Source organism: Anser anser, assembly GCF_964211835.1.
Source record: "Anser anser genome assembly, chromosome: 20".
NCBI lineage: Eukaryota > Metazoa > Chordata > Aves > Anseriformes > Anatidae > Anser > Anser anser.
The window spans coordinates 11,893,544-11,918,494 of record NC_139741.1 but is presented as its reverse complement, the minus strand read 5'-3'; the positions used below and the strand labels follow the sequence as shown (position 1 = coordinate 11,918,494).

The 24,951-nt window shown below is 46.3% G+C and overlaps 1 protein-coding gene across 2 annotated transcripts in view; it reads left to right on the top strand.

The window, feature by feature from the left end:
• The first annotated feature begins 11,337 nt into the window (after positions 1 to 11,337).
• Positions 11,338 to 24,951, top strand: part of BAZ1B (bromodomain adjacent to zinc finger domain 1B) — a 52,647-nt gene continuing 39,033 nt past the window's right edge. The window contains exons 1-4 of one of the 2 annotated variants that reach the window (XM_083806278.1): positions 11,338 to 11,592; positions 17,815 to 17,931; positions 19,974 to 20,118; positions 21,070 to 21,268. In XM_083806278.1, the coding sequence (XP_083662404.1) occupies positions 11,480 to 11,592; positions 17,815 to 17,931; positions 19,974 to 20,118; positions 21,070 to 21,268 (574 nt within the window). In that variant the 5' untranslated portion in view covers positions 11,338 to 11,479. The remainder of the gene's footprint in view (positions 11,593 to 17,814; positions 17,932 to 19,973; positions 20,119 to 21,069; positions 21,269 to 24,951) is intronic. The other variant, XM_083806279.1, reaches the window with a different exon arrangement.

The window sequence follows — 24,951 nt, the reverse complement described above, 5'->3', positions numbered from 1 at the left end:
TGGGTGTTTGTTGGGACAGAGCTGAGCATGAGCAGAGGGTGCACCACAGAGCAGACAGTGGCGTGGCTGATCTTGGAGGGGCTGAGATGTAGCCAAGCACAGCAGGACACCAATGTGCCTTTTGATGTAGGAAGGACAACACCAAATTTAGTCCAAACACAAATGCCAGGTTAAAGACAACAAGTGTCGCAACGCAGTGAAGAGACAGACTATTTCTAGCAACCTTATACAGATTAGCAGGTAAAGAGAGAAAGAGAAGCCAACTGAATGCCCACTCTGTGACTGCATTTCTGCTATTAAGTGACCCTGTGAAGCCATTTACTCCTGCATGGCTCAGCACGTGCACAGGGGAATAACAGGAGCTCTGCGCTCCTCAGCACCCATTGCCAAGTGAGGTCCACCAGACCCACCCATGTACCTGGGTCCTCTCTGGCACCATGAGAGCATCCAGGACACAGCTGATTTCTGTTGTCTCCTTTCTCTAAGCACGCTATTTGATCCCTGCATTACATCTTGTGGAGGTAGAGAGAGAGATGCGTTTGTAGCTGCATCTTAGGCGCTCTTATTCTGCTAATTAACTTTATCCTTACATTACAGCATTACCACTATCTCCAGTTTGTTAAACAATCATTTTAAAATACTTTCAGCTGATTTCTGTATGTCAGCTGGCACTGTGTTCAGTACGGTAACTGACATGTTCAAGTGAGACTCAAAGCACAAACCTCTCTTTCTGAGATTACAAGTACCTTAAACAAATAAATGCCCTGTGAAGTTAATTTCTTTTACCACTCCACCAGCAGAAATGATGTGATACTTATTCTATTAAAATAATCTCTGGTAAATACATTTTCCCATGTGAAGGGTGTGATACAGAAACTATCATGTCTGTTACAGAAATGGATAACAGCTTTGGCTCTGTTGCTTGAGAACAACACAGTTTGCACAGCTATTTGTGCCAAAACCCATGCCTACTTGTACTGGGTTTACATGGCAAGGTTTTGGCAGTGGGGGGCTCCAGAGGTGGCTTCTATGAGAAGAGTCCAGAATCTGCCCCATGTTAGATAAGGGTCCATTTCAGCCAGCTCCAAAGTGACCTGCCACTGGCCAGAGCCAAGCCAGTAAGTGATATTGTTCATGCCTTTGCGAGAGTAGATATATAAGAAAGGGGAAAACAAACAAACAAACAAACAAAAACCAACCAACCAACCAAACAAACAAACAAAAAAAACCCACACCACTGCTGCACAACAGCAGCTGGGAGAGAGAGGAGTGAGAAACACCCTGCAGCCCCCAAGGTGAGTGCAGCAGGAGGCAGGAGGTGCTCCAGGCTCACAGCAGCAGTTCCCCTGTGGCCTGGGGAGAGGCCCCTGGTGGAGCAGGCTGTCCCCCTGCAGCCCACGGGTCCCACACGGAGCAGATCTCCACGCTGCAGCCCGTGGAGGAGCCCCCGGTGGAGCAGGTGGATGTGGCCTGGAGGAGGCCGCGGCCTGTGGAGAGCCCCCGCAGGAGCAGGCCCCAGGCCAGAGCTGCAGCCATGGAGAGGAGCCCACGCAGGAGCAGGGGGCCTGGGGGGAGCTGCCACCCGTGGGGGACCCGTGCTGGAGCAGTTTGCTCCTGGGGGATGGACCCTTTGGTGCAGAGCCGTGTGGGAGCAGTTCTTGAAGAGCTGCTGCCTGTAAGCAGCCCCCGCAGTCTCAGTTTGGGAAGGACGGCATCCTGTGGGAGGGACCCCACGTGGAGCAGGGGCACAGAGTGACTGCGAAGGAGAGGCAGAAACAAAGAATTAGGGACTGACCACAGCCTCCATTCCCCGTTCCCCTGAGTCACTCGGCGGGAGGACATAGAAGAAGATGGATGGGGAGAAGGTGTTCTTAGTTTGTTTTTAGTTTCTCACTGTTCTAGCATATATGTAATAGGTAATAAATTATATTATTCTCCCTATGCTGAGTCTGTTTTGCCCATGACAATAATTGTTGAGTGATCTCCCTGTCCTTATCTCAACCCTTGAGCCCTTTGCATCATATCTTCTCCCCCTTTCTCTTTGAGGGGTGTATGTGTGTGTGTGTGTGTGTGTGTGTGTGAGAGAGAGAGAGAGAGAGAGAGAGCAGTTGTGGTGGAGCTCAGCTGTCCCGCTGAGTATAACCACCACACTGGTACAGGTGGGTAACGAGGGTGTATGGGCACCTTGCAGCTGGCAAGTGGGATAGGCCAAGGAACAGAAGGATGGAGGCAAAAAGTGGACTTGAGAGTGCACTAGCTCCCATGACTGGAGACAGGACAAAGCAGAGAATCACAGAATCACACAGAATCACAGAATTGTAGGGGTTGGAAAGGACCTCAAGAGATCATCAGGTCCAACCCCCCTGCAGGTTCCCTAGAGCAGGTTGCCTAGGTAGGCATCCAGACAGGCCTTGAATATCCCCAGAGAAGGAGAGTCCACAACCTCCCTGGGCAGCCTGTTCTAGTGCTCCGTCACTCGCACTGTGAAGAAGTTTTTTCACACATTGGTGCAGAACTTCCTGTGCTCCATTTTGTGGTCATTGCCCCTTATCCTGTCCCCACAAACCACTGAAAAGAGGTTGGCCAAATCCCACTGTCTCCCACACTTAAGATATTTGTAAACATTGGTAAGATCCCCTCTCAGTCTTCTCTTCTCAAGGCTGAACAGACCCAGGTCTCTCAGCCTTTCTTCATAGGGAAGATGCTCCAGGCCCTGTATCATCTTTGTGGCCCTCCGCTGCATTCTTTCCAGGAGATCCCTGTCTTTTTTGTACTGGGGAGCCCAGAACTTCACACAGTACTCCAGGTGAGGCCTGACCAGGGCAGAGTAGAGGGGGAGGATCACCTCCCTTGACCTGCTGGCCACGCTCCTTTTTATGCACGCCAGGATCCCATTGGCCTTCTTGGCCACCAGGGCACACTGCTGGCTCATGGCCAACCTGTTGTCCACCAGGACCCCCAGGTCCTTCTCCGCAGAGCTCCTCTCCAGCAGGTAGTCCCCCAGCCTGTACTGATACATGCGGTTGTTCCTTCCCAGGTGCAGGACTCTACACTTGCTCTTGTTAAACTTCATTTGTTTTTTTCCTGCCCAGCTCTCCAGCCTGTCCAGGTCTTGCTGAATGGCAGCACAGCCCTCCAGCGTGTCGACCACTTCTCCCAGCTTTGTATCATCGGCGTACTTGCTGAGGGTGTGTGCTATTCCCTCATCAAGGTCGTCGATGAAGATGTTGAACAAGACTGGACCCAGCCCTGACCCCTGGGGAACACCACTGGTCACAGGTCTCCAGTGCCACTGATCACAGGACTCTGTGCCACCGGTCACCACCCTCTGAGCTCAGCCAGTCAGCCAGTTCCCAACCCACCTTACTGTCCACTCCTCTATCCCACACATTCTCAGCTTTGCTAGCAGGATATCGTGGGAGACAGTATCAAAAGCCTTGCTAAAGTCAAGGTAGATGACATCCACTGCTCTTCCACCATCTACCCAGCTCGTGATGCCATCATAGAAGGCAATGGGGTTGGTCGAGCATGATTTCCCCTTGGTGAATCCATGCTGACTACCCCTCATAACCTTCTTCTCTTCCAGTTTTATTCCAATTCTCTTCCCTCTTCTCTTCCAATTCCTTCTCTTCCAATTATCTTCTTCTCTTCCAATTCTCTTCCAATTCCAAAGCACTTGAGCTTTGCCTTGGGACAGCTTTTCTCAAGGCCATATGAGCTGTAAATACCATTTACCTACCCTGAAGTAAACGGTATTTCTTATTAAGCTTTAGCCACACTTTGGGACTGCTTCAGGATTTAAACAATACATAATTTATATATATAAAGGATCATTAAGGACCAAAAGTGACTGGAAGAGCCATGAAAATATCAAAATCAGCTGAATCCTGCTCCCATTTCTCACCAAAATGTCTTCCATGGAGACACAGAGATTTCTTTGTCAAGAACAAAAGCTGCAAGTTTGTATTTAAGGAGTGATAAAGTTTTCCATATTGTACATATCTGCAGGAACATAAAATCGACATCTCCTGATATGTTGGGTTACAGCTGAGGCCTGCAGACACAGCAAGAGACAAGTAATGGGAACACCCACAGCAGTTTAAAACAGGTAACATGGATCTGTGGTAATATATCTGATTAATCATTTTCTGCTTTACACCCAGGGAAGCTAGTGGTGAGTTACAAACCCTCTACAGTCCTTTCATATTGTGAAAGTGATCGGAATAGGCGTTTTTGTTCCTGAGAACCAGGCTATAAGCAAGTACTACTGAAAAGATCTCCATGAAACCAAAATAGGTTTCAGTTCATTCAGTCCAAAGGGAGAACATAAACTTTAATTAACTCGATAGCTGTCAAGAGCTTGGAGAGCTGCAGATTAATGGTGTTGTCTGCAAAGCTGCAGAGCATAGCGTTACAAGGCAGCCCGGCAGACTGGCAGGGAGCAGGAGCTCCTGCTGCTGTGCTGGTGCCAGGTGAGCTCCTCAGCACATCTGCAAAAAATGACCATGCCCAGAAGAGGCACCAGCCCAAGATGCTTGATGACAGGTGCTCAACTTTTCCTGTGGGCTCCTTGCATGGGGCTGCAGTGTGGAGTTTGGGAACAGGAAGGGAAATGCAGTGTGGCTCTCTCCTGGGAAGGGACAGCACAAATGGCATAACACCTGCCTTTTCCCTTCATGCATGGTCAAACTTTATATATGCAGGGTTGCAACAAAGCACAGCTCCTGCCATGCAGCAGTCAGTATCTCCTAAAGCCCTGAGCCTCTGGCAGCATAAAGCCAGCAACACAGAGATACCACTCAGGGAGGGCACCAGAACAAGCCTGCTCTGGATCCACAGGAAGGGGGAACCAGAATGAGTCTCTGAGAGCTCTGAATATTTTTCTGCAGATCAAGCACTGCTGGCTCTCCCTGCTAGCTTGCAGGTGACATAGCTGAGCTGGCACAAAGTCATCTCTGACTGAGTGAGGAGAACCCACATCACCCCGTAAGCATCAGTTTCTCCAGTTAGACACATGGTTTCTTAGAAAAAGTATGCAAAAATGTGTGGCTTTTCAGGACATACCTTCACTATGGGTTTTGAGACCTCCAGATGACAAATCCTGTGTGGGTGCAGAACATCTAATACTCAAGTGTCTTAACTCAGTCCTTGTCCCACATTCTGCATTCCCTTCCCCATCCTCCCCTGGGAGCAGGATTGTCAGGACTGCCAAAGGACCCATCAGATTGATCTTCCTTCCCTTCTTACTAATGCAAAGTAAAAATGTCATGATGGGCAGAAGCCCTCCCAGGTTAGAAGAGGTAAAAACTGAAGTAGCAACTGGAGGTGTAGGTCTGTCTTTATGACCTAGTCCCTGATTTTGTAGGTGTTTAGGGGCATTTCTTCATGAAATATGAACAACACATTGGTTCCTAAGTGGCCCTCCTGTGTGTGACCATGTATTTGCCTTCTATTTTTTTTTTTTTATCAGGCCAAGAATGGCAAGCTGGTGTCTTGGTTGTGACCAAATGTGCCCCATCTCTATGCTGTGTCCCACAGGCAGCTCTGGCTGTGGGTCTCACCGCTCACCCATCCCACTGAGCTGTGAGAGATCTTGAAAGAAGTGAAGAAACAGAGCCACAAAACCCCTGCTGCCCTGGCACGTGTTGTCATGCGGCCCAGAAGATCCATGCAGCAGAGGTCTGGAGGCTGTTGCTGCTTCAGGGTGTTCTCCCTCAGCAGCCCCGGAAGAGAAGCAAACAGAACAGCAAGCAGGGCCTGCCAGAGGAGGTAGGTATGAGGACTGTGGAACGAGAGGTGGAGATCTTTGTTCCCAGATGGCCACAGGGAAAAACTGCCAACGTGAAAGCAGTCTGGCAAGTACCAGAAGTGATAAAGCAGCAGCACCCACGTGTGGAGAAGGATAGGAAGAATAGGAAGACCCCAGTGCCTCTGAGGGTGCAGTGGAGTATGGCATCATCGGAGGGTAAATGGAGGAAGACGAGTCATGGGCACAAAAAAAGCAGTTCTATTGATGTGTCTGTTGTACAGCCTAAAGCTACATGGTGTATATGTACTAGTAATAAAAGGCACTTTCCTTATCTCATTGTCAGGCCCCTTTGAACTGTGTTGGACTAAATCAGATCAAGGGGTTATTTAGCTCAGTGTCCTCTCTGAGACATTTGCTGAGAATCTCTAGAGAAGAGCAAGAACAGGGTGGTGATATGTGATAATTTCCATGAGAAATTTTTAGCCTCTGAATACCTTCAGCTGAGGGATTCTCTGGGATGAATACAGCTTCTATACACCCTTGCCAGCTATTAAACCTGTAGAAATGGTTCCTTGACTATCGCAGACTTCCTTTTGTTCTGGAGAGCACATGACATCATTCGTGAATGTTCATAAATAGTAATGGGTCTCCCAACTCCCTGTTCTTTTGACCCACTTTGCCATGCTGCCTTGGAGGGTTACGATTCGGGTGACAGGGTCCTTCTCCTTCTAAAAATGGCTGCCTGGATCTCATCATCACCAGGCTAGAGTTGGGAGGACTGGCAAAGATGCTTCTGCTTGAGGGCCAACGCTGATATCTGTCTGTGGCACTACTGCAGTACAAGCAGTGACACTGCTCTGAAGATTTTTGGGCTGAGAAGGCAAGGGGAAGGTATGGCAGCTGAGTTTGCTGTTGTCTCTGACCCTGTAGGGTTTGAATGTGCAGCTGCACCAGCTCCAAGGTTCCCGGCCTGTTACAGCAGGGCTTTCCCCAAACACAATGCTGCTGGCATCCAGCAGCTTTTGTACCCAACAGGTTTTCTGCCACTAGAGCTGTTTTCGGAAGCACCAATGGAATTACTGAGCTTGGGAACAAGTTCTTGATTCTTCCTGCTGTGGTAACAGGGGTAAGTCTTTGTCCTAAGGGGAGAGTTGGAGATAACAAATGCCATCCCAGAGGATGGTTTGAATTTTGTACACATGGAAAGTGCTTCAGCTAGGCATGCAAAAGGAGTTCAACTGGAAAAGGAAATTTCTTGACTGCTATGGAACTTGGAAATTATAGTGGGGAAAGGTTTTGAAGCAAACCAGTGTTCAGTTTGGGTGAATAGCTAAAATATGGAAAAAGAACAACACAAGCTCTGCTCATGCCTCAGCTTCAGGGATGTGAAGAGGCTGAAAAAGGTCATTTGGCAGCAAAAATAGGGGAGAGACATTAGTATGATTTCTCTAATGCAAATGCAATTTCAAAGCTTTTGGGAACGTGTGAGGGCTAGCACACCTGAGAAACATACTCTGCAGAATACACAAGAAAATGGTGTGTCTTCATTTTGGCTAAAGAAGTGGGGAACTGTAACTTGAGGGATCAGGAGAAGCACAATTGTTTTACAATAACAGTAACCAGAAAGGCTCTTTACAAAGCAGCAAGGCAGCTGGGTGCACTCTTGCACCCAGAAGGTTGCAAAAAACACATCAAGAGCTCTTGGATACATGATACCATTGACCAACACAGGTTTTGTAGCTTCTTTGAGGGGAATACCTGTTCCTTGAACTCTGCACAGATGCAATACACTACTTCAGACATATTGTATGGATACGTACAAGGTGGTGTTGACCTTGAAAATGAGTGGACGTTTGGCCTGATGCCCTTACAAAAGCTGCAAGTGCTCTCGAAAAGGAAATGGGTCCAGAATAAATTTTACTGCCTGAGCTGAGGAGCGGAGTGCAGACACCCACACCAGGAGATGTGTTTGTGAGTCAGCAGGGCACAGCCCTTCAGCATGGTGGGTTTCCTTTTCTGCATGAAAGTGTGCATTGCAGGGGACAGCATCATTTCCTCAGCACAGAGGAAGCGCTCAGCCCCCAGAAGCAGGTGCTCTGGAAGTCTGCAATGGGGTTAGTCAAGGCTGCAGGCTGGGGCATGGCACAAAAGCCTACCAAGGGAAATATGTAGCATTTGAATGTTTGCAGTAGGGGCATGTATTTATCAGATATTTTCTGTCAGTGGGAACGTGAAGTATTGGAGATAAACATGCAGAGGGAGGGAAATCCCAGTCCATACTATCTGCTTTTCACAGTGGCTGCATAGTTCACCAGCTGAAGAACTGGCCAATGTGTTTCTTTGAATTAGGAAACAGGCTCTGAATGCTGAGAGCAGCAGTCCCCAGCACTCTCACTTCCAGGGACTTGCAGGCTCACTACCAAACTAGAACCAATGTCAAATTTACAGAGTCAGATGTGTAGAAACAGATCTTCCTAAATCTGTTTGGGGCAACGATCTACCCTGTCTGAGTGCTACTGAAGTGAGGTCACATTTTGAGTTCTGGTTCAGCACTTCAGATAAGCTGAATAGATAAGTAGGCTGGCATTTTAAAACCAGTGCTAACTGCACTCCTCTGGTAACTTTGTTGTACTGGCAAATGGACAAGCTCTGTGTGTACCTGATAGATGAGTTTCACTGCCTCCGAGCCATCAACCACTTTTACACCAGAGCAGAGAAACACCAGAGAAATTTGTATTTCTGCTAACCTGCCCAGTCACTTCAGATGTGAAAATCCTGCAAGAAGGAAATGCCTCTGTTGGCCTGAAAGACAGGGATATCGAGTCTGTCCCTGGATCATTTAGGAGATGGATAAATGGAAAAGAATGGTCTCATTAGGCCTCGGGCCTTCTTTTTCCCTTTTCCAGCTTTTTAAAGCAGCTGATAGTGTTAGGAAGCAGGTGCTTTGTCTCCAGAGAGATCTCTGAGGGCTGTCAGGCTTCTCTCCGGGTCAGCTCAAAGGCACAGAATCGTCCTCAAGCAAGGACACTACTGTGCTTGTTTTCTACAGTCCAGGGCTGAGTCACAGATGGGAAACCCAACATCCATCAGAGGCAAAACCACCCTCTGCAATTGAAGGAGTAGGTGTGGCAGAGGCAGCCACTGTGTGACAGCTACAGCAGCAGGAAGGAAAACAGCTGACAGCAGGATGATAGCCACAAACAAAGCTCACTTACTGTGCTCAGCAGGTGACTGCAGTGAGAGGAACTGCACAGATACTCAGAAAGATGTTGAATTACTTAGAATTAATTATACAAGGGAGCTGCTTGGTCTTCAACAGTATAATCTCTGGATTTAACCATGAATAGATAAGGGTCATTTGGAGAAGGATTTTCATATTCTCTGACTGTACCTAAATCCTGTGACATTTGGCATACTTCCAGCTCTACTGTCTTGTTTTCCCTTGCCAGGTTGACTCCTCATTGCTCTGAACCACTCTCTGCAGCTATTCCAGCTTGAACTCATCGCTCTCGTGCCTGGCAGTAAGAATGGGGCTCCTGAGATGAGAACAGGAGTGCTGCATGCACTGGTTTAAGGAAATACCTCATGCAAAAGAAATCGATCCCAGATTTGTCTTTTAATGGACACTTCACATCAAAGTCCCCTAGTCATGTTGTGATTGGCAAAGACATCCAGGCTTTTTTTCCTCCTGTTATTTTCAGCCAAAGAATTTTTGGTTTTAGAAGTTCCTTCAGTTCATGAGTTTGTACCCTGCACTGTTTTGATTCTTCTGAATTAAACTCCTGATCCTCCTGCCTGATCCTCCTCTGTACTCACAGTCTGCCAACCATGTACACCAAGTGACAAATTAATAGAATTGAGTTGTTCTCTAAAACCAATTGCCTTCCTCATGAACCTTTCTCTGCCCTGATATCCCTTGCAATAAAGTGTCATCTTCTATTTAGCTACGCCCTTACTTACATCACAATTCTTACATGCTAATCTAAAAGTCAGATAACTTTCCAAAATAATCAGATTAACTTGTAATGAAACAGCATAAACAGTTTTTATTTATTCTCCCTGTCCTTCCCATCTCCTTAGGAGAAATTGTCTTGGCTGGAGTCAGGTGGTCAAAAAACAAGCCAGTAAGACAGACTTTTTTGGCCTGAGGAGGTGGAGAGGCTTCGCCCTTGAGGACCTGGTTAGAGCTTCAGCTGCTAGCATTTAAGGAGCACTGTATCTCCGTGTGCTTTCACTGATTGCTGGCAAGGTGGCAAAGAGGGGACCCTTGTTTTTACCTATGCTTTTCTGTGCTAGAGGAAGGAATCTTGATAAAACAGTAACTCCTTTTTTAATGCAGTGCTGCTTTATCAGTGGAGATGCATAATGGCAGGATATAGTGTTGATGTACCAGGTTGTCCAATAGCCACACCTAACTTTATGGGCTGAAAAGATGAATTTGTCCCCACAACTCCAACCGTTCATCAAGGCTTCTTCTTTTCATCCTGTAGCAGTCATAGCAGGGCTATGCAAAGCAAACCTATTCCTCAGTGCCATGAGGCAGTGGGGATCTGGGATTGCTCAAACATACTTGTTTAATACACTAGATTTTAGGTAAAATCAGCATTCCTGATCACTGAGAAAGGGGCTAGAAGGTGCACTCCTGGGCTTGTGTTTTACGTGACAGCTTTTGGCAGGCTGTGCTTGAGCTGATGCCATTGGGATCATTTATGAGAACAGATGTAACATGAATTCGACACGAATGCTTTATTGTAATAAAACAAGCAAATAAACAAAAAAAATCACTCAATTTTGGATTAAAAACAAGCAAACAAATAACAAAACACGCAGCTCCTGGACTCACGTCCTTGCATAGAAGCAGCACCCGAGAGGATGCCCAGGCCTTCCGCCTCACGGCACCCAGACCACGGCGGCAGCCGGCACAGCTCCGCTGCGCGCCTCAGAGGCGAGAACCGGCCCCACGCCAGCCCGGCGGCGGCAGGCCCGGCGGCTACCGGCACGAACGGGCGGGCCCGGCAGCACCACGACCTGCAGCCCGGGCCCGCCCCGGTCACCGCCTGGGCCCCGTACTGAGGAAACGGGACCGGGACCGGGACCGGGACCGGGACCGGGACCGGGACCGGGACCGTCGCTGCTTCCCCGGCCGCGCCCCCTCCCGAAGGCAGCAGCCACCCCCCGAGCGCCACCCGCCGCCCCGCAGCGCCCCGCCTGCCCCTGCCCCTTTAAGAGCCGGGGGCGGGGGAAGCGGGGCGAGCCGAGCGCGGAGGACAAAGCGCCGCGCGCGGCCCCGCCGCGGTACCCGGATGGGCGGGGGGAGGGGGCGCGCCGCGATTGGCCGCGGCGGGGAGGGGCGGGCGGGTAACGGGGCACAAAATGGCGGCCCGCTCCCTGCCCCTTACATAACGCGACCTCTCACCTCGCGCGCGGCGCAAGGCAGCTTGCTGCGCGGGGGGTGGGGCGAGGCGGCGTGATTGGCGGGCGGGCTAGCCAATCGGAAGCCGGCCTCGCCGGCGGCCCGCCAGTAGGCTCTCAGAGCGGCGGGGGGCGGGGGCGGGCCGCGCGGCGCGGGGAGGGGGGGCGGGGGGGGCAGGTTCGGGTGCGCGCGGCGAGGCCGGGCCCGCCGCCCGCCCGGGAGGGGGAGGGGAATCTCCCGCCATTTTTCAATCCTCCCGCCCGGGGCCGCCGCCGCGCGGATCCGCCGGCCCCAGCCGGGGCCCGTCTCGCCGCGCCATGGCGCCGCTGCTGGGCCGCAAGCCCTTCCCGCTGGCCAAGCCGCTGCCGGCGGGGGAGCCGGGGGAGCGGTTCATCATCCCGCACACGCAGGAGGCCTTCCGCACCCGCGAGTATCCGCACGGCCGGGCCGGGGGGGGGGGGGTCGGGACAGCCCCGGGGCGGCGTCGCTGTCAGCCGCCGGCAGCTCCGGGGCAGCCGCACGAGCGGCGTCAGCGCCTACCGGGGAGGGCCCGTGCGAGGCGGCGGGGCCGAGCCCGGGGCCGCGCCGAACAAAGCCGGGCCGGGAGGTGGAGGCCGCCGGTGTCCGCCGGGCGGCCCCGGCCTCGCCTTCGGCGTTGGCGCAGGCGGGCCGGGGCTCCTGCGGGGCTTCTCCCCGCTTCGCAGGCGCTTAAAAGCGGGTGAACGGCGGCCTGGAGGGGCCCGGGAGCAGCCCCGTGCGAACCGCGACTCGAGACAGCGCCGGGCAGGGCAGGAGCCTCCCGGCGGGTGCTGCGGGCGGCTGCCCGGAGGGGCCGGGCCGCGGCGGAGCGGGCGCCGCGCTCTGGAGGGGACCCGCGGGGGGAGGGCGGCGGAGGAGCCGGGGGCTCCCGCACGGGAGCGAGTGAAGCAGCGACGGGAGCAACCTGCCCGCGGCCGGCCGGGGGTTTCGGCCCCGACGGGAGGGATTTCTTCAGCGCCGCCTTCGCGCGGAAAGCGGCTCTTTTGGCTCCGCGGGAGCCGCTGCGCGTCGCTCCTCGGGAGGCAGGAAGGGGACGTGGGCAGCTCGGGTAACTGCCGGCGGCTGTGCGGCTGCGGGGGCAGCGTCCGCGGCTGGGCCCCGTGCGGGGCTGAGGGGGCAGGGCCTCCCTGCGCCCCGACCTGCGGGCCGCTGCTGCGGGGGCCTGGCGCGCTGCTTGTGCGATCCGCGGGACTGAGAACCCGAGGAAGGACTGAAACCACGGCGGAAACGCGTAAATAAAGAAACGGGCCCCGGAGATCTGGGCGGCGCGCGAGACGCGGGGGCTCGAGCACTTATACGCGGCCCCTCCTCGCACTGGGGATGCAGGAGTGCCGTGTTACTTCAGCACCAAGAACAGAATACAAAAGCCCATAGGAAGGGTTAGCTCGCTTTTGAAGACAAAATGCGTATCTGAGTGCAAATAGGCATTATTAATGCAGTCTGACCAATAAAATTCACTTGGGTCGAGTGTTTGATACAAGGTAGATGTGTGCTTTTTAAAAGTACTGTAAATTCACATATATTCTACTCGAAACCGAACAGCCTACTATGTTTGTGTAAGCAAACTGAAAGGAGCTCAGTCTTCCAACTGGATGGGCAGAGGCAGACCTGTTCTCTTCCTTTTCAGCGAAGTATCAGTGGTCAAAAATAGAGTTTAATTCTAATTACTGCTGTTGTAAAAGATGTTGCTTTAAGGTTCACCTGTCAGGTAGGAACAGCACAGAGGTGTTTAGGGGCACCTTATGAGAACACCAGTCTGTTAGCATGGCTCTTGTGGATCGATGAGCAGGTGTAGGACGTGTTTCTTGGATGCTTTGATGGTATTAGCCTTAAGGAAGAAATGATATTTTCTCTCTCTTTGGAGGGGATGCTGGTGGCTGCAGGGTCAGAAGGAAAGAGGAAGCATGTGCAAGCACTGAGCTTCTGGAGAGATGCTCTTCTGTTGCAGAAAGTACTAGATGGGATGCAGTGGGAGGCTGACAGCCTAGCCTGTTCTAGAAAGTTCGTGTTGCCAGACAGATGTCATGAAGCTAAAAAGAGAAACTAAGTTACACTGGGTTTCTATCTTACTTTGTTGCCTATGCGTATAATACAAGCTAGGCAAAAAGTGGAACAGAAAATTGCAAATGAGTCAGTAGGCTGAAGGGAGATGTTACCTAAGGAAGATTTGAGGCTTGTTGTCACTTCTGTTGACCCTAGATAGTGCAAAGGAATGGCTTTTGTGGCTAGCTTGCAGAGAGGGCTGTACTGGAGCCTTTACCCAGAGCAGCTCTTGGTGTGGGTAGTGCCAGGGCCTGGCAGAATGTGGTTGCCTGACCTTTTTCCAACTTGAAAAGCAATTGATCAGCTCTTCCCCTTAAGGTTTGCAGGCTCTTACACTGCACAGCTATGAATGCAGTATTTGAAAGACACAAAAAAATCTTTAAGGAATCTTTAAGATTTGCAGCTGTAGATTAGATTGAATAAGAACGGAAACTGGGGTATTGTGTGGTGAACGTGAGGGAAGACATCTGTCCTGTGGGCAAGGGTAAAGAAAGTGTCTAAAAGCAGTGGGCAGATGGATAGACCGGTCATCAGAGCTCAGATATTTGTCTGTGAAGTTTATTTCTGGTTTTACATGGCTTTCTTCTGTAGCTAAGTCCCCTGGAAACCTTTTAAGAGCAACCGTGCTGTGTAGAGCCCCTTGCATGCTAGAGAAGCCTTGCGCTTCTGGTGACTCGGAGTGAGACTTGTTCGTTGTGTGGGGACGGATGAATCACAGAATGGTCAGAAATAGGCTCCTCGTGGCTAGAGCTCTGTAGGATCTACTCTGAGATCATGTGAGGTATAAAGTAAATAAATTCTCCCGAGACAACAGTCTTGTCCTGTTTATTTCATGTGTGCACCAGGGAAGGTGAACTGTCTGTGGTGCATGTACAGTGAGTTGGATGTCTATCAAAATCCAGAATTTGTTCTGTTGACACCAGGCCATCTCCTCCATTAGTGTGTCGGACTGCTGTAGTGTGTTCTGTTGTGCTGGCCACGGTTGGGAAAACTCCTTTGCTAGTTCAAGAGAAAGCACAGTTTGGAGAGCTCGTTGACCAGGGCTGGCAAGATGGGCTGTTCCAGCGAAAGCTTTCCTTCATTGACTCTTGGGAAGCTGTATTCTTCTTCCCAGACAAAAGTTTGCTGTGATTGCGTGCATCTATCTTTAGTTTATGGTTTTGTACAGTGAGATGCAGACAGAACATGAGGAATTGGACTGCGTTGTAGTTTACATCTTCATGTGTAATATCAGGAAATTAAAATCTGGATGAAAGGTGGCAGCACCAAAACATGGTCATGTCATGCTCTGCAATTGTGTGAAAACTTTGCCACCCACCCACTTTGTAAATGTGCTTCCTGGTAAGTTTGCCTCTGGCTGTTACATGTGGAAACAATTATGATACTGTAAAGCTATTTTGGAGTTGATACTAATTTATATGAGAGTATCACTAATCGGGGAAGGAGCAAACTTTGTTTAATAGTCTTCGTGTGTACTTTTAAACATTTTTTTTTAAATGGTCCCTTGTTTTTAATTTAGACTTGTTTTCTGGCTTTTAACATCGAAGTGATGTCAGGAGGATAAAAATGGAATGTGATTTATTAACTGTTGCACAGTGGGTAGTCATCAGTATTAATGTACTACAGCTTTTTGGGGGATGTTCACAAGTAGCTTTTGTCCGGGGTTTTTTAGTTAGCATGCTGGGGGGTTGTGGCAAAAGCAGTTCCAACTGTGTGTGTGCTCTTGGTAGAAAGATGGGGTGGTTATGGCATACCGGTGAGCCCTCGCTTGTAGCCCTATACCAGGTCTGTTGTACAGTCCAAAATAGGTTGGGTTTGTTTCCAGTCTGAGTTGAAAGGACAAATAGCTCTGGTGTAGCGGAAAGTTTGAGCCACAGCAAACTGTGAAAACGTTCTCCTGCTGTTCACCTTTGTGCTCACCCCAGGATTTAAAAGTAGAGCCTGGCTTGAGAGGCTTCTAGCAGAGCACAAAGGAAGGGTGAGGATTGCGGCCACGAGTCTTGAGCGCTGGTTAAAGAATGTGTCCAGGGGTCAGTGTTAGATGAGAGCTGACCAGCTGCACGTGGAATTAAATTGCATTTTGAGGGACAGAGTTGAACTGGACAGGGGAATAGCTGTACCTGCCACTTTTAAATTCAGTGTTGATCTGAGAAAAATGAGTTGTGGTATGGTGGGATTTCACATGTTTTCATGAGTATGTACAGTCAGAATGCTTAGGGGAAATCCTTGTGGGTCTTCCTGTTAGTATGGGAGATGGTGTTAGGTAAAGCAATACGTACCTTTCAAGTATATATCAGCTGGAGGTGAGCTTTTTTTTTCCCTCTCCTTGCTGGGAGGATTACGTATCTCCTCACAGGGACAGAGAAAGTTTTTAAGTGCAGGAAGTAGACCATAACATTATTTCTCGCTTATATCTCAAACATTTCGTCATAGTTAGAATACTGAAAGCTTATTAAGGCACTGTGGTGAACCTTTAATAAGGGTATTTTTCCTTTAGCATTTGTGCTAGGCAGCTGCAAGTCTTTAGTATCTAGGCAGTGTCCATGGATATGTCCAAGGAAAGCCACAGGAGAGGGGAGGTAGCTTGCTGAAGGAAGCTGAAGACCAGCGTTGTTTGTATGTTCAGATTCCTGTGTATGGTGAGGATTGAATTTGCTTTTGACTTTGCTTCTTGTGGGAAAGGCCTAGGAAAGAACAGCATGATGGCTTCAGTTTAGTCGTTACTAGAATCTCCAATTGCTGTAAATACAAGTAGGACTCCTGGCTTCTGGTTAGATCTTTTTTTTTTACCTTGATATTGTTACAGAAGCTTGCTTCTGTAACGCTTCTGGCCTGGTCAGGTCTCTTGCAGTGAGCTGCCGTAAGCTGCCCTTTCTCCTTGCCACCTGCCCCTGCCCCAGTGCTTTGTGTCCTGCAGCCCCAGGCTGCTGCACAGGCTGAGAAACAGGTACCATCAGCTGTGATAAAAGCTGAGGAAACTTAAGTGCTTTTGAAACCTCACAGTTGAGAGGGGTAAGAATTGGCCAGGGGACTCAAAGCTTACTTGGATGATGCCCTGTCTAAGGCAAATTCATCTGCCAAGGAGCAGGAAACACTCCAAGAAGGGCTGTTGGGGAAATGGGGGATTTTTCAGATTTAAGATGCGTTCTGGGCAGAGGGAATGCTGTCAGCAGTGGCAGTGCTGTGTTTTGGTATTCTTGTATAGCTCCGGTTGATGTGGCTGTAACGTGCCTGTCTGTCAGCATTTTCAGAGTAGCTTCTGTGCCTTGTGTCCAAGAGAACTGGTTTCATTGGAGTTGCAACTTGCCTTCCTAATACAAATCTCTTTTTAAAACCACCAGCTACAACAAAACTTTAGCTGAGTCATACTAAAATTTTCTTGACAAAGTGTATGCGAAGCACAAAGCATGGCTTGCTGTGAGTGGTGGCTCTGCCTTCGCAGGAGCGTGGAGCAATCTGCATTCACCCACAGCAGCTCGCTCCTAATTAGCACTTGTGCTGCAGTGGGCCGAGCCTCTGTAGTTGTTCCATGTATGCTTTGAGCTCTCTGCTTGCTTTCTGCTGGAAAATGCACCAAAGGAGAAGAGAGACTTTTTTTGCCTCTCTGTTACCATTTCTTTACTTAAATTACCATTAGAAAGCATACATCAAATTAAACAGGCTGCCACAGGGTAAATTGTTAAGAATTTACACTGTATTAGCTTTTCTGATAATTTTGCCTGTACAGTCCGTAGAAAGTACGAAGTAGCTTATCTGTTTTTGCTGACAGATAATTAATTACCTCTTAGGTGGAATGGGCAAAGCATAGGCAGAGATGCTTATAACAGAGTAGCTAATGCTGTATTTCATACGAGCATCTGCACTACAGCAACTCCCCTGTGCAACTATTAAACTTACTGGGCAGAATAACTTAACTTTGAGGCTGGTTATGGTGTAGGAAGCAGGAGATGATGATGAAGATACTAATGTTGTGCTAACCCGGGAGGTTGCTTTTGTTGGAAACCATGGCAAATGTGGCCTTCCTGGTGACTTCAGTTTCAAAGCTTTTGGTGTTTTTTTTTTCCCCAAAAAGATTGAGGATACTGGCTAGATGGCTAGTTTGCATCTGAAGTTTATAATACCACCCTAAAGCATTGGAGTGGTAGTTCCCCAACAGTTACTCTCAGGCAATTAGTGATGGTTCATCCGTGTTTCCTGCATCTGCCTGTGATGTTGGTGCTGCTTTCCAATGAATCAGACTGGAATAGCTGAAAACTTAGCAAAACCAAGAGGCGCTCAGTGGTACGTATTTCCCTGGAGCGTTTCAGCTGAACCGATGGTGGTGTGCCACTTTCTGTATGCCAGCACAGAAGAGGACAGACATTTCAGCTGCGGGAAGCTTCAGTGGGTCCTGGTCTAATAACCTGTCAGGTTTAGTGCAGCATCTCCGTGGTAGATGCAGAGTCAAACCTTACCTTTAGTCTTTGTGCGCTCAAATAGAAAGAGTTTAATTGAATTAGATTGTTTCGTGCTACTCTGGCTATGCTTTCTACTGCATAAATCCTGTTTTCCTGAGCTGCTACTGCTACAGAGAATATGAAGCACGGCTGGAGAGGTACAGTGAGCGAATATGGACATGCAAAAGCACAGGAAGCAGCCAGCTGACGCACAAAGAAGCTTGGGAGGAGGAGCAGGAAGTTGCTGAGCTGTAAGTACCAGTGAAAAAATTGGTATGTGTCTGTCTTCGGGGCAAAAGAGAGGACTTGGGAATGAGATACGATTGCTAGTTTTTGAAGTAGGTAACTTTTTACTGGCTTTGAGCAGATCTGGGGATTCTGGAGTTAAAAGCAAAATCCAAATTTGATGCCATTGCTAATGCAGTTGAGTAATGCACTTCTGTGCTGTGTCTTGGTATTACTTGAACTAAAATAGTTCAGCATATGCTACTTGATGAATTTTAGAGTTCCTCGAGTAATGGAAGCTCTTCAGAGGGGGAAAAATCAATATAAAAATACATTTTTTGGAATTTCACATCAGTGAGGTCCACAGCTGTAATTATTTTTAGCACATCTGCATTGGAATTGGTCGTTGTACTAAATGCAACTATTTTGGAGTAAGCATTTGGGGATCTACTCTATTTGAAATGATAAAGAACAAAGGGAAAACAGCACGAATAATTACTCAGTTCAGACCACCAATGTTCTTCCTTGTTGGTGTGTCCATGACCTCCCCCTCTAGTGCACAGCACAGGCCCTGAATCATTGGTTGAGATCCATTGTGACCCTTGCCATAAGAGAATTTTCTTGAAAGGTGCAAGTTGTTGGCTGAACTAACATACATAATGTATTTTGTGTGTATCAGACTGTAGGAATAATGCCAGACAAATGGTATGTTTCTCTCTTCTGTGAACTGATGACTTGGATTTCTGTAACTTTTTTTCCCCTGGATTTACACTGGGCATATCGTAAGCATATGGGAGGAAAATTGAGAGGAAAGTTTCAGCTGTATCTCTTTCATGAAGAATCTTGGTTTCTGACTGGTAAAAGAGTTAATAGCTTCGGTTTGAGGAGAAATTTGTTTTATCCATTATTTGAGTTTAAATGCATCCTTAAAGGCAACAAACAAAAACCCCTTTTCCTAATAGTCCTAATCTTGATGAGGCTTGGAGTACTACTGTCACCCATCCTTCCTCACAAACGTTCCTGCCTGTGAGGAGGGTGTGCAGCTGACTAGTGTCATGTCCTGTTGGGTAGTGACGTTTCATTGGTTGTGCACTTCTGAAAACAGAAAAATGTAAATGGAATATAAATGAAAGATTTATCAATAACATTTAGCTGTAGTCTCTCTGAATGTGTTTGTGGGAAACATTCTGTGAAGAGAAATTTTGGGCTTGTCTCTCCGAAACAGGATTAAAAGCCGCCTAGGCTGTTTATGGGCTGCTGATAGGAAAAAAAAATCATTTAGTTTGCAAAATGGGTAAAATTGTTCATGGCAGTTGCAGAACAGCAAATATAGCAGAGAAAGCTAAGAGGGTTTTGGAAAAGTGGAGTATTTTGTCGTTCTTACAGTAACTTGAAATAGACTTTTTTTGCAACATATGCAAAGCCAAAAAGTCTTATGCAATATACTTCTCAGTACTCCTGTCAATTAACTGACTTGATCCTTTAGTAAATAAACTAGTCAAGTGAACTTGTAAGTCTTCCTTTAAATGAAAAAGCTTTAAGATCTTGCCATGGTGTGAAACACACAAGACATTTTTCTCTGGAAAGATAACTTGATCGTGTAAGCCTAGACCTGCCTTCTCTCCTGCATTAGGAGTGTGTAAGCCCAGAGTTTGGGAAGAAAGAAAAGCTCAGTGTTCATTAGCATCATCTTACTGTGGGAAGCAAAAATCTTGAAGTAACAAGTCCCAGAATAATGACAAGTTCTTGGTATACGTTCCCCATCTAATTGGGAGGCAATAATAACCGGCAAGAACGGGTTTACTGGCAGTGCTACTCTTCCCAGAATTTTTTACAGTGTTCGTTCTGGGAAGGACAAGCACAATTAGTATTGTCATGCCAATTGACACTTTGGAGAGTGGAGATGGGGGAGGGCATGAAAAAGCCTTTCTGTCTTTGCATTCCAGTGTGGCATCTGCCTGGAACATTGTCCTGGCTGTAAGTCTTCCTGGAATTGCAAAATTGGAGGTTACTTTGCATTTTGGTTTTTCTTCCTTGAATAATGAAAGCTTCTTACCTCCTTGCTCAGCTTGAAGGAGGAGTTCCCCATCTGGTATGAGAAACTGGTACTGGAAATAGTCCACCACAACACTGTATCTTTGGAAAAGTTGGTGGATGCAGCTTGGCTGGAGATCATGACCAAATTTGCAGTGGGAGAAGAGTGTGACTTTGAGGTAAGGATCCGTTTTCAATTTTATCCCGTGCTTTTGCACAGAACTAATTTTGTATATCTAAAGGCAGAAGTGGGTAAGAATATGTTAGCCACATGCAGTATCAGAAAGATGGTGAGAATTTTTTTTGTGGAATCTTAGTGACGTCACCTGCTTTTGAATGTGAAACAGTTCTATAAACAGAAGCACACAGATGACCCATACAGATGTCATGAGAAAAAGGAGTGACTTTTGGGGGGGGTGTAGAGGGGGGATGACAGCTTTGTTTTACAGTTTAAATATGCAATGGTCTTTGTGTGGATGTATTTCAATATATGTAAAATACATATTTATATTTTAAGTACCAGTCACTTAAAATTATAATCTGCTGTAATCTTTTCACATAACATGTTCCCAGAAGGAGTGGTAGTCTTAAACTGATGTAGCTTGAGGTCAACTGCTTAGAAATATCTAATGATGCTCTAATAATTAGAAAAATCCCTCCAAAATTGTGATCGATGGGGAAAACTCAAACTTATTAAAAGTAAGGAAAATTACTAAAAAAAAAAAAGTTCTGTTAGCAATTTTGTTTAGGACATATTCTTTCATTTGTAGCTACTAAGGTAGCACACGTTCATTTTGCCTACATGCTCCTTTCTTAGGCTGAGAAAGCAACATTATTAAATGCTGAAAAAACTAGTGGGTTGGCAGGTTTCTCTCTTTTTTTTTTTCTTAAGCAATTTGTACAGAGCTTCCAGATAGGAATAGTAGAAAGAAATCCTGTAGTTGTTTCCTGACAGGGATAATAAGCTTCTCTCATCAAGTGTTTGGCCAAACCGCAGTTTGCAAGTCCTTTTTTTGGTGTGGGATTTAGTTGGTTTTGTTCGTTTGTTTTTTTTTCCTTTCTCATAATGTTAAAGCTTGTTAATTCATGTGTCTTGCTCAGGTTCAGTTTTCATTAATATTTTGTTGCAGGTTGGTAAGGAGAAAATGTTGCCTGTGAAAGTTGTGAAAATACATCCCTTGGAGAAAGCTGATGAAGAGACCCCTGAAAAGAAGTCTGATGGAGCTTGCGATTCCCCATCCAGTGATAAAGAGAACTCCAGCCAGGCAGCCCAGGACAATCAGAAGGAATCCATCCTGAAGGAAGATGACAATAGAAGGGAAAGTATGAGTAAGTAGTAAGGCAGCATGACAACAAGTCATAACGAGGTAACAACTAGAAATGAGTATTTGAATTCACATACATCTTGAATCTGGGCAGTGAAAGTTGTATGTGATATTTAAACAGTATTACGTAATCAAAATCCTGAGATTTTCATTGTTAGTGGTGCAGCTTCAGAGGCATCGGTGCTGTTGGCTTTCAACTCTTCTTGCTGGTTTTAAAGCAGAAAATATACTGTGGTTCTAAGGTGTAAGTACAGAATGCTATGCATGAAACGTATAAAGATTTGAAAGTATAACAAGCATATTAAAAAAGGAGAGGAAAAATCCTCGACCAAAGTTTGTGCAGCTGAAAAAAAGCTGGAAAAAGTTTAGCTGCAATGCCCCTTTGAGTGCAATCCTTTGAACAAACATCTCTGGTTCTAAAGGTTGTAGTTGTGCAATCAGAGACAAGCTCTCATTTTCTTTCATGTCCTAAGTTGACATTAAAAAAGTATTTTGTTTTGGTTCTCCCCATTCCAATGCTCAAATGCTGAGTCAAAATTCATGCAGAAAAACGCATAGTAAACTTTTTTCAAAGGGTTCAAGATAAAGCATGTTATGAAATAGTGTTCCCCATTTTCATATCTGTTCTTCCTTGCTGCAGAAAAAGTAGTTGTCTAAGGCCTTTCTTGACTTTGAGAAGGTTCTCTTGAAAGAAAAAACAAATTGATGTCCTTTCTAACTTTTTTAAAAATGAAATTACAAGACTCTTTAACAAAGATATGAAAAAGTGTGCTTAAAAATAAAAGCAGAGGCCCCACAGCATAGCTCTAATCTGGATAGCTTAATTTTAAAGGCACATAAATGTACCAAGCTGCTTACATTTGCAAATAGCCACCCAGCAGCTGAGGAAGTTGTATAGCCTCCTTTAATACAGAAAAGAGAGAACTTAAGAAAGTAGCCCAGCAAGCTAACAGCAAAGTCAGGAGTAGAATACAAGTTGTCCCAAGCTTAGTAATCTCCAACTGTTTCTGATTTGTACTGGAAAAAGTTACAACAGTCTGGCCCTTTGAAAACATAGGAGTGCTTGGAGAGGGATGGATGCATGCATTTGTTTTTTTTTGTTGTTGTTGTTCGGTGATAGTTCTATTGAACATAATGGTCATGGGAAGTAGCTTTTATTTTAAGAATGTTCAAACTTACAGCAGCGTTTCTGGGCTTGGGTGTTTTGCTAAGAGTACTGTCATGTTCTGTTCTGTGGCATGCAGCGCTCTAACCAGCTGTGTTCAGCTGTAGCCTTACTGAAATTGCCAATAGAGCCCTCTGAGAAGCAGTACCTTGACTGGAAGAATATTGGAGGAATGGGTATTCTTTTTTCAGGCTGTGACTCGGCTGATTATCTGACCTCTCTTCAGCTGCCTCTCTTTAAATTGGGGCTGTCCTTCCCTTTCTGTAGAAGATAAACCTCAATATTTTCAAATCAAAGATGCTGCTCGAGTTGTAACATAATTAGTAGAAGCAGTAAGCACTTTTTTAAAAACTCTTCTTTAAAAAGAGTCTAAGAGTTTGTCTTTTGTGCATAGACTTTTATTAAAAGGATGTGTTATTGCTAAAGTTTTTATATCCTGGGTTATAACAGAACATGATTCATAGGAGGAAATTCTTTCCCAAATCTGGAGATTGTTACAGTAACTATGTAGCATTTGTTAAACTTGTACAGCATACTGCAGCACTATCGCCTTCATTTGGTGGGCCTGGAACTGCAGGGGCCAGGAGGCTGTATACAGTATCTGAAGGTGACCTAGTCACACATACTTTGACTTTTTCTTTCTACTATGTTACATCCTTGACCACTGTTGATACCTGCTGAGGTTACTAAACAAGGGTAAGCGTTTAGATGTAATAACAGCATAACTGCCTGGTGTAAGAGATGTAACTTTCCATGCACACACAAGGGGGCAGAGTTAACCTTATCATTCCTAGTAATACTTGTATCAAAATTTAAGGTTTTGTTGAAGGAGGAAATGTGCAGAGAAAGAACTTGGGTCTCTTTGTTTAGGAGATTATTGTGCTTCAGAAGTTAAAAATAATAATAAAAAAATAAGGCCTTACACCAGAATTACTGCACCAGATGTGGAGTCTGAAGTAGCTTTGTATCTTTAGTTGCTTAGGGAGAGCAATCTGGAAAATCTGCAGAAGCAAGAAGAAAGGCTAGATTTTCCTGAACGCGGATGGTGAGCTACTGAAGTCAGGTTCTGCAGCTTGAGCTCTACGTAGAGTTAATACAGCTTTAGAAAATCCCAAATAATTGATGAATAGAAGGAGATGGCAGCATGTGGATGTTTTGTGAGATTCCAGTATGTAAGCATTATTACAGTACAATGCAACAAAAGAATTACTTGACATATGCATTTTATAAAAATAACTTTAGGAAGGAATGTGTAGTGATGTTCTATGCCCCCCTCCCCTTTCTTCTTCTTCCCCCCCTTTTAGATTTCCAGGGGCTGTTTGATGACTTCAATATAGTTATCCCTAGTTCTAGAATCTAGAAAGTAAATCCCTGAAGGAGAGGTCACTTACAGGCCTATTGCAGGGGAGCAGTGTAACTGAATCCTTTAACACTAGTGCTAAGCAACACATTTTTAATTCTTAAATATAAACCTAGCATGCCTGGTACATGCGTCCAGCAAAGGTAACATTCAGCCACTTAAGACATTGAAGCAGATCTCTAAAAGCAGGTCTTTTACAGAGTTTGAAGTGTCCTATATGCAATTTCAATTGTGTTGAGCAGAAAAAATATTTTAGTATTTTTTGACTTACTGAGACTTTGAACACAAATATGGAACAACAGCTGACAGAAGTTGTCTTAGCATGACCTGTGATGAAAGTACTAGTCTATTTTCATGCATACTAGTAGTGTTAGAAAATTCAGGGTTTTTGATTTTTAAAGCAAAACTTCCATGATGTTTGCAACAGAGAATTTCATGTTGTGATATCTGAAATGTATCACTAATGCAGAAAGTAACTACACATGTATCTGGTGCAGGGGAGTCCATGGCATCTGTGATCTGTTACCTAGCCAAGACTCCTGATTTTGGAAGAGATGTGTGGCAAAAACAGGTTTTACACCATGTAAGCTATAATGCTGATGGAGTTTAAACTCTGTAGGGCTTAATAATATGACAACAATATACAAATTTAAAAATCTAACTTACATTTAGGATTTTACAACTTGTATTCTATGTATACTTAATAGATAATTTTTCTTCATCTGTTGTGCTTGCTTTAGTGTTTTCTTTGAGTCATAACCACAAACACAAAAACATTTGGGGATCACTTTCTTCAGTAAGCTTGGATTTTGTCTTGGCAAGGAGATTTGATTACTTTGTACTCCTTCAGTCACATCTGTCTTGAGAATTAAAAAAAAAACAGTTGTATAAATATACTTAAAATCTTCAGCTAAACCAGCTTATATGCACAGGAGCACATAACTGGAAGTCACTTAATGGCTACGAAAGTGAAATGATACTAAAAGTTACTTCAATTTGGAGCTGGTAATTCCTGCAGGAAAATTATTTCAAATGTGGCACGGCAGATGCAGCTAGGGCTCTCAGCAGCAACTTGCTAAGAAGATTACTCCTTACATTATGAAGCATATCTTCTCTTTGTAAGCTTCATAAAACTCTTCTCCCTTCCTGTAGGTAGTTGCAG